The 9,760-nt window shown below is 39.7% G+C and overlaps 1 protein-coding gene across 1 annotated transcript; it reads right to left on the bottom strand.

The window, feature by feature from the left end:
* Window positions 1–298: 298 nt before the first annotated feature.
* pdca (phosducin a) lies at window positions 299–8,468 on the bottom strand. Its single transcript, XM_033650866.2, has 6 exons — window positions 7,943–8,468; window positions 5,481–5,541; window positions 4,697–4,833; window positions 3,935–4,154; window positions 3,647–3,759; window positions 299–846 (listed from the first exon to the last, which is right to left on the bottom strand). Exons 2-6 carry the CDS (start codon window positions 5,527–5,529, stop codon window positions 658–660), a joined length of 708 nt encoding a protein of 235 aa, XP_033506757.1. The 5' UTR covers window positions 5,530–5,541; window positions 7,943–8,468; the 3' UTR covers window positions 299–657.
* Window positions 8,469–9,760: the final 1,292 nt, after the last annotated feature.

The raw sequence follows: 9,760 nt of genomic DNA, 5'->3' as shown, positions 1-9,760 counted from the left end.
TCCCAGTCTGCTATCATCTCAATTTAACTGACATTCAGGTGTACGTTGTTGTCCTGACACCAGAGGTTCAGGTCCTCCACGTCTTTCATGAAAGCCTTTTCATTGTATTCTGTCATCAGGCCCATTGCAGCTGTGTCGACAGCAAACTTGATGATGGTGTTGGAGTTGGAAGCAGCTTCATAGTCGTGAGTGTACCGGGGGTACAGCAGGGGGTACTCAAAATGCAGCCCTGGGGTGTACCATCAAGGTTTTTTAAGTCCAATTTACAATATTATACAGACATACACAGAGAGGGCACTTTGGTAAAGACATCTTTTATTGGAGAGCTATAATATGACTGTAAAGCGGTATTTCAACACAGACTCACACCATGTGGTTTACACCTAAGTGCTTCTAAATACAATCAGCATTCAGTGTGTGCTGGTGGATGTTTACTATTGTGTTTATCTGCACATGCAATATATAAGCTTATTTAACTTGTGTGTATGTGTCTTGACTGACACACTGTCCCCACTGTTTATCTCCACTTTCCCCATATTTTTTTCTCCTTTCCTTTGCCCATTTACTGTCATCTGCTTTTACCCACTCTTCCTCCACTACAATCCATTGTTTTCTCTCCTTCCATCAATAACCATCTTCTCCTCCTTCGCTGTCTTACTATTCCACGTCCCCTGTCTCATCCTCATCATCAGCACATGCTGTGAACTCCTTCTCAGGTAACAGGCCATATTCATTGAGAAACCCCTCTATATCTGTTGCGAAGAAGTCTTCATTGAAGTGTTTGGTAACAGCCAGAAAGTTACCCAGTAACTCACCAGCCTTGTACACCAGCAGGGCAGGAAGAACCTGGAAGGATATTAATGAGAATCAACATTTACCTGTAAGCTGTTTTTGGAGTTGATCATTTGATGCTGGTTTTAAAATAGTAATTAGCATCTTACAACAATATAAACTTTTTTCAGTCACAAGGTGTTCAAGTCAAGGCTACTCCAATCGCAGTAATATATTACAAATGCTACACCAACATTTTTTTTTAGCAGCCATTGCAGCCTTTAAGCAACCAAAGATTCAGCTATTTAGTGTTGCTGTCAAACTTCCTATTCTAGCATGATGTTGTTTACAATAACAGTGTCAGAACAATGGCTCCTTGATTTCACAAAAAAGAAAACAAGAGCAGGCTTTTCATTTTTAGCCGATTTTAGCCAAAGACTTTGGCTGACTTTTAATGTTTCTGTCAATTATAATCTCAGTTCTTAACAGCAGTGTGACTACAAGCCTTATTACTAATTTGATGGAAATTATACTGCTAATTATACTGCTATTCTGCAACCCCATGTACCACAGTAAATTACACTAATTTAATCAATTATAGAGTCCTGCAAGACTTTGTCCTAAAACGTGGACTTCAGATAGCATTTTAATGCTTCTGGCTCCCTCGTTTTGAAGTCTGTGGGTTTTCAAGTTTTGTTCAACAACATAAAATACTTAAGTAAATACCGTGCTCATGAACTTTTATGTGCGTTTAAAAAGGCGATGTCTAACAAGCGCTTAAATGAGACTATTGAAGGTCATCACGGCAAACATGGCTTTACAGCCTTGTTGTCATGGTGATGTAGAAGTTGTGTGACTGTAGCGTAGTTTGTTTATAGCCTAACATTAGCTTTTTACTTATGGGGATTGCATTTACGCTTTAACAATCATAAAAGTGGTGTTGATTTGTAAAGATTTAAGTATCATATACTTTTGTTTGCACAGAGCTTATTTTCTGCAATAATCCAAAATCCAAAAGAAGGATATTGTTGGCTTTATGTCTAGGGAACCAGAGCCCTGCTAACTTCCAGGTTGGCCAACAAAAAACAGTCATGTCTGCAGCACTCCCTACTAGGGAGTTTAATTAAGTTTATAGAATATGGTTTAATAGGAGGGTTTATTCTCGTCACAGGGCACACAAAAGCACAAGAAGTGTGGCGGAGAGAGGAATTGGCCAGTGGAAGCGCAGATTCCACGTTCTGCATTCAGAAATACGGCACACTCCAGACAGAGTGTGCTGTATCATTATGGCATGTGCAATACTGCACAACATTTGTAAGGTGCGCAATGTCCCACTCCCACCAGCAGACGATGATGATGACGATGAGGGAGGAGATGGAGTTGCGAGCGTCCCTAGCAACATTCATCCATCTGATAGTATCTCTTCTTCAGTTTGGTTTTCTTTTTGATTCCATGTTGGTTTCAGCTTGGTGGACTGTGGCGGCAGTATATAGAGCCACTCAATTAACCGCACACAAGTTAGTTGCCTAATTAATAAATTGGAAAGATAAGGAAACGTTTATTTTTGATTCATTGCCAATGTATTATTATATGTTCTGTATTATTTGTAGATTATTGTCAAAATATACACTCTCGTTGTCCATTTAACGATTCACTGACATATTTCTAAGATATTTATATATTCTTAGATAAGGGATTCCCTTCAGTGATTGGTCATTTCTATGGACTTGGAAGTGACATCACCTAAAATTCCGTTTATGGCACATAGTACTGTCGTGATTCAGCTCTGAGACCGACACTTAAGATTCAGTCCTACACTTCACTAAAAGTATGAGTAGGACGCTTGATAACTAACTTTTAAGTGTAGCTTTCAGCTTTCGACTCTTAGCAGTGCTCTTAGGAGTCATTCTAAGAAGCTTGATAAATACGGGCCCTGATCTCCAGCCACCCCGACACCCCACCAGATCAACAAACTTCCTGCAGCCTTAAACAGGTTAGACACATTGTTGAAGTCTCCAGAGTGTTAGCACAAGTTAATTAGCAGCAGTGGTTTACATCCAACACCAAGCTTTTAAAAGGCGCAACTCTGTTGTTACAATACCCGCTAGCTATATGATGCTACAGTTAGTGACTATTTGTATCGTTACCTGACAACCCAGTGTGGAGCACGTCTATCTCTCTGGCTCTGTGTGTGTGACACAGCCGCTTGTTTGTCTGAGTGTAAATGTTTGAAGTAAATTCATAGCGCATTGCTATTCTACTTGGCAGGTGAAGGCTAGTCCATCGTGGGACAGTGAGACAGCATCTGGGTGTGTTTTTTTTTTTTTTTTTAAATGCAGCATGACAATATAAACATTTCATACAACATATAATGTGGACCTGCCGATGCGCATTCAAACTGTTCATATGAATCAGCTGTCACTGTTTGTCTCTGTTAGTGGAGACTCCACTCTGCAGTGTAGTTTATACACTTTAGAGCTTAGATCGGGCCCAAAAAATTCAGCCCGACCCGGCCCAAGCCCGTGCACGTTATGTCTTGGACCGGCCCGGCCCAGCCCGTCCAATTAACTGTAATTATGGGCCCGAGCCCAATTTAAACCCAACATTTTTCAATAAGTTGGCTGTTATAATTGGACACACCGAGCGCGTTAGTGCCGCGGAAGTCCTGCGAGTGCACTCGCAGGCGCTTGACTGTTCACACAGGCAGCGCATTTCTCCTGCGCTCTCCGCGCTGGTTAAACATCGACTCCACTCGTCTGTTCCTGTCAATACTTGTTTTTTCACTTCAACAGGTCATTTTAAACATGGGTAAGTCCATATTTTCATCGTTTTTTTTTTTTTTTAAATCTTTTTATATTTTCAACATTTTACTAACCTCTGGGGAGAAGCGCTCAGCAGCGCCTGTCGCCACAGCATCAATACGACAAAATTTAACGCTGGGATACTCTGAAGCCAGACAGTCCAGACATGAGTTCAACTGTTCACACCCTGACAAAGGAGAAATAATGCATGCATAACCAAGAAAAAACAACACTTTAGTGACCCATCCCATGGGAATACATATAGACATTTCTGGAGTTGTGTAGCATGTTTAATGTAGTTGTAACATGAGTCAATGAGCTAAGACTTTAACACACAATTTTTAAAAAAAAAAAACACAAACCTTTGACACCATGTTGGTAGATGTGGACAACCACCAGGGTCAACCTATGTTCCTTCTCTATGACTTCCAGGAAGGCTTCTCCAGTCTCAAGCTCGTGGACTTCTTCAAATGTGGGGCCAAAGCTCAGGCGCTCATGCATTTCCTGCATACACTGTTTTCTGTAGCGTTTCAGGCAACGTTCATCATCTTCTTGGATCATTTCGTACTCTTGAACACTCATCTAGAGGTAAGGAAACAACTTTTGCGTTACGTTTAAACATATTTGTTTTTGTCCAAAGAATCCAAGCCATGTTAGGTTGTGTGTACTTTATGTTTTGATTTTTATAGTATCTGTCTTCCTGTAAATGTCCCTTAACTCACCTGTTTCCCATTTCCCTGATTACCTCTGCAGTACAGTACAACATACCGGTCCACACTTGTCACTTGCAAGATTGTCTTTGCATTACGCTAGCTTTCCAGCAATCCTAATACCACCTGTCTAGACATCTGCCTGTTCCCTGTCAGTTCAGTCCACCTTCTGTAATTGATCTCTTGGTTTTGACCCTGCTTGAATACCAGAATAAATCTTGGACTTTGAAACATAGCTGTGTTGAGATTTGTGCTTGTGGATTCTTGGCTGCTATGTTTTTAACAGCTGCAGTCTGTATGTATCTTTTTGTATCTTTGTGTATCTTTTGGCACATATCTGCACAACTGTGGTAGAGTCCACTGACATCCTTTCATTGACTATAAAATCTGTCAAAGGTATGAGTTTCCATCCACCTTTCTGTTGAGTCTCTCCTTGTCATCCTCTCGGGGGCTCGACATTTGTCTAAGCAGCTCTCTCTTGCTTTGCGGGACAGTCGGATCAACACTGTCCAACTTAAACCTTCGCCAGTCATTAATTACACCTTTTGGACCTGTAGACACAAAGAAATACCATAACCACAATAACATTAACATTACTTCATAAAGGCATACTTAAGTATTTTGAATTTAGTAATATCATGAAGTGCACATTGATTGATGCCTCAATTTAACTTTTTATAGAGACAAGACATTCACCTGTTCAGAATAGGGCTGCCACCATTAGTCGACTAATCGATGACTAATCGACTATTAAAATAATCGGTGACTATTTTAGTAGTCGACTAATCGGTTTGAGTCATTTTTCATAGAAAAGCACTATAAAAGTACCCCAAAATACTCTTACTGCAGCTTCTTACGTTCAGATATTGGCAGCTTTACACACTCTCCCGTGACAGTGAACTAAAACCCTTTGGTGTGAGTATGAAACAAGACATTAGATTATGTAATTTTGGGGTTTGGGCGAGACAGACCGACATTTTTCAACATTTTAACACATTTTTCGATAAAATGATTAGTCGACTAATCAAAGAAATAATCGACAGATTAGTCGACAATGAAAATAATCGTTAGTGGCAGCCCTAGTTCAGAATGGTACAACTGTTGTGATGATTTACAAAAACTATTCTATACTGACTGAGGCTAGACTGCCATTTTAGCTATTCACATTGACTGTATCTTTCTGATTTATGCCTCTGACCTGTGTGAATGGCAGGCAACTCCTCTTCTTCCTGGGTAGAGCCAGACATCCTGCAAGTAGTCTGCAATACAGACAACACACAATCTGGATAACCTGATCAGGCCCATACTGAGAGCAGGTGAGGTTTTGTGTCATTTGAAAACCATGTTACAAGTCCCTCTCAACAACAACTCTTTATGTGCCAGGTTAAAATAAATCAGAATGATGGATTATGGCCAAAGTGTTTATTCTTTGGTAAATTGTGTGCTTACAGTGTGTGGAAGTCTACCACTTTTTAAAAAACTTAATTTCATTCTCCTATGCACTTGTCCTACAGGTGTGTGTTTGGTGTTAAATACTTTTTAGCTCAACCGCATGATATACGGATCATTTATGTTTGGTATAAAGGCAAAAAAAAAGTTGAGCTGGCCTAAAAGATTCCTGCTTTTACCCCTTATGTGTTGGATATTAATAATATTGTCCTTCACTTCATTGTGAGTTTGACACAGAGCTATTCTTATCTCAGGATTTTACATGACATTGTTTGCATATTGCCAAAGGAGAAATAAATTACCAGACATCACTTTGACAAATCCAAAACAAACTATCTGCAACATTTTGTATGCCCATATGTGCGAGGCAGGGCTTGACAGTAATGTTTTCTAGGTTGCCACTTGCAGCCATTTTGAGAGAGTGGCAACCAATTCTTGGCCTAGGATTGCCATCAGTGGCAAACACTTTTTAAAATATATAAAGGGACAATAAACTGCAAAATATACAGCCTCAAATACATACATTTTTTAATATTTGTTGCTTTAGGAATATTTAAATATAGTGGTTTCAGTCAGAACCGAATCAAGACAACCCTACATGTGACAACCCTTCACATGTTGGTACGTTTACTCGTGCGCAGAGGCAGTGGTTTTGGAGACAATGGTGAAGCAAATTAAGTTGTTTTAATGTGGGCTGAAAAGATTGACTAACCTGTCAACATCAAAAACGAAATGTGCAAACTGATGTAACTGAATAAGAACCAGATGAACCTGAGCGATAAACAAAAAGGAAATCTATGAAGTCTTGGGAGGCTGCAAAGCATGTGCAACACATGTTAAATGTCAGATAAAACACAAACTACAAAGAATTTTGTTTGGTTAATGTAATACCGCTTTCACACATTGTTTTAATGGCAAAGTTTTATTATTAAGAGGACGTATAATTGCATAGTATTTGAATTATTCAAAATATAAAGTGACTAAAAATGGCAACCTCATTTTCAGTTCCAGCAACCAAAGCTAATGATTGGTTGCCAGCCTGACACCCACTTTTAAAAGCTAGTGTTGAGCCCTGCATGGATCCATGCAATTGGACATACTGTTGTCATGAGCACTTACTGTGAGCCAGGCTTAAGTTTACTTAGCAGATTATGCTGAGATTACCAGGAGTCTGATGTGCACACATGCCTAGGACATCCGTATGTGCGTGTGTGTGATATGACATAATATGCTTGCTCGGCCTGTCATTCTGTTTACCTTTTTGTAACCCCAACTGTTCTTTTATATTTGCGATCCTGAAAACTGAAGATCAGTCTCTTGTGACAGACTCAAGTTTTAGAGGAAAAAGGAGAGAATGTTACTTTGTTACTTAGTTTAGTTACTTTATTTGGGTTCCTTTAAATGTATAACCTCCAATTTTCTTCTGTCAAAGTAACCAAAATGTGGCATGAATGATTCCACTTAATTATAAATAAATCAACAGCAATTTTGATGTTGTGGTTAGGTGCAGTGTGTATTCTGGTGTTCTGAGTATCAAGGAATACGTGCCAGAATCTCTTCTTCCCTGGAGACACCAGTAAAAGCCGGACAAAAAGCTATTGTGCTGATACAGCTGAGCTGTCGATGACAACAGGGTCCTAATCGACACTACGTCAGTCATAAAACTGATAATACCCTTTAGTCTGAGGCGGCTAATTCCTTCATGTTATGAAAAAGCAATACATTTCTTGCATGGTGACATTAACTCAAAAGCAGTTTAGCAAGTGGATTTTAACCCTAAATGGTTTTAAACATGGCATGACTAAAGTAAAAACACTATAACATATGCATATGCATGAACAAACGATATGACTAAAGCAATGGATATGTAAGCATATACAAATGGATGTAAGCACATATATATATATATATATATATATATGGCTATGTGCTGTTTCTGGAAAAAAAAAAAACATTTCTGGGCGATCAAGGTTAATTTAAGGTGATGTGGTGCTGAAGTAGCTCTACAAGAATAAATATATACAGTATATTATCTGAATGTGAATTTGTTGCAAAGTGACCATGACTAACAGTGGTATATATATAAAACTCAATTTCTAACATAACATAAGTATTTCAGTGTGGAAAAACTATACCTGCAGCTTCAGAACTCAGAAGAATGTATGTCAAATATCTGCATGGTACCTAACTAAAGCAGCAAGAAATTCTTACCTTTACGTCTTGAGTGAGAACTGCTGTCTGTCACCTTATGCGTTTGTTCAATCTTTTTCGTATTTTTTTTTTAATCTTCTGTCAAACTACGCATTCACTGAGTAGTGTGTCCACGTATAGAGGACTGACAGGAGAGAGGGAAACACAAGTTAGGAAAGGGTGGGGAGAGAGATGAGGGAATAAGCTTCATTGTCATCCTCTTCATCACTGTAATGTGATGTTGTCTAATATGATTATATGTGATACCAGGCTCAGTGTTATGGACTTATAATGGCAAAGTAGACAAGAAAGAGATTTTTTTTTTTTTTAACTCAAATTGGTTTTGTTCTTGCCATTTATTTTTTTGACAAGGCTTATCCTATCGACAATGGAAGTAAATGGGCTTGGGATGTATTCTGTTTTTCATATGGACCCATTAGCATTTGCCAGTGCCCACAGCAGTAGGCGCAGTGGGTGGGCAAGGTCATCATTCATTTTCATCCTCCTGCTTTCAACCCCTTGGATCATGTAGCGGAATTGGTTTCTATCTGCCTTCAGAACCACATCTTGTGCTTTCTTTCCATGAGCTGTTTTTGTGCTGACACTGGAGAATGTCTTTAGACTTTGCTTGGTCATCTGGTTATGTTATTTCACAGACCTCATCATATCATACCTTGTTTGCCTGAATACCTGGTAGGCCTCTTCTCCTATCTCAAGAAATTGCTGGTTACATCAGTTGGAGCCATGGTGCCAGTGCAGAGGCCAACCAGATCGGTCTCAGCAGGGGACAAAGGATTGAGCCAGTTATCACCAGGGCTCCAGACTAACTTTTTTTTTTCTTTTTTCTTTTTAATTAAGTCTGTGTTGCATTCTTCTGTTGTTTTTATAGTACTAGTTACAGGGGTGATAGCAAAAAAATATATTTTTGGACTTATTTGATGAAGGATTGAACAGAATTTTCAGCACAGTATTACTATACGCAATATTATTTTTCCACAATAAGGTTCTGTTGAATTCACATCGGAAAACTAATTCTATATCTAGAACAGGGCTTGACGCTTGCTTTTTTCCCAAGGAGCACATGTGCTCCTAAGTTGAAAAAGTAAGAAACTTTAGGGGCACAATGTAAATTGATCAAATAATGTGTTTTCCGTAATAAACGTGATGCAAATAGACATTTACAAGCAAAATTATTTAATGAATTTGTAAACAAAATGTACAGAAAGGTAAAATCATCAAGTTTTGAAAAAGTATTGCAATTTAATTTTGTCTTTAATGTTATTATCTTATATACATTATCTTTGCAATATGATTATCTTATATAATGTTATTACTATCCTAAAACATTCTCCAGGTCCTCTGAAACTCTGCAGGACTTAAGCCTCTTTCACACAGAGTGCGATTTTCGTGGCGCCCACTGCGGGGTAGGGCGCAGAGCAAGCAGAGAGCAAGGCGTGCAAGACAGGATTTGGGGTACAGGCTCGTTCAGGAGCTACAGCTCCATGGTGACCGCTTCTGGGTCTACTTCAGGCTCTTCTCTGCTATTGGACGCGCCGAGGTGTCGTCACAGCACGTTGCGGTGAAATTAAAACATTTTCAATTGCAGGCTGGCGGTGCACAGACGCCGCGGCATCAGCTCAGCGGCAGAGCGGTGCGCTCTTGCGCCGCGGTAGCACATACACAATGAATGGGTTCGTTGCCGGAGGTGAAAAGGGCTTTATTTCCACCCTGCCCAGCAGCGGTACCGTGGCGAACGGTCCCTAACTGCAGGGAGAACGGAGCAGGCTTCACTGGAGGTCCGCAGCTTTTCCCGGTCCCTCGTCTCCGCTACACTTTGAC

Source organism: Epinephelus lanceolatus, chromosome 12 (genome assembly GCF_041903045.1).
Source record: "Epinephelus lanceolatus isolate andai-2023 chromosome 12, ASM4190304v1, whole genome shotgun sequence".
In the NCBI taxonomy this organism is placed as follows: domain Eukaryota; kingdom Metazoa; phylum Chordata; class Actinopteri; order Perciformes; family Serranidae; genus Epinephelus; species Epinephelus lanceolatus.
This window is presented reverse-complemented; position numbering and strand designations above follow the sequence as displayed.

Coding starts and splice junctions, on each gene's coding strand:
- pdca (XM_033650866.2), bottom strand. CDS start 5,529: ATGTCTGGCTCTACCCAGGAAGAAGAGGAGTTGCCTGCCATTCACACA. Junction 4,155..4,696: donor AGGAGAGACTCAACAGAAAG/GTGGATGGAAAC, acceptor CCTTACCTCTAG/ATGAGTGTTCAAGAGTACGA. Junction 3,760..3,934: donor CTACCAACATGGTGTCAAAG/GTTTGTGTTTTT, acceptor CTCCTTTGTCAG/GGTGTGAACAGTTGAACTCA.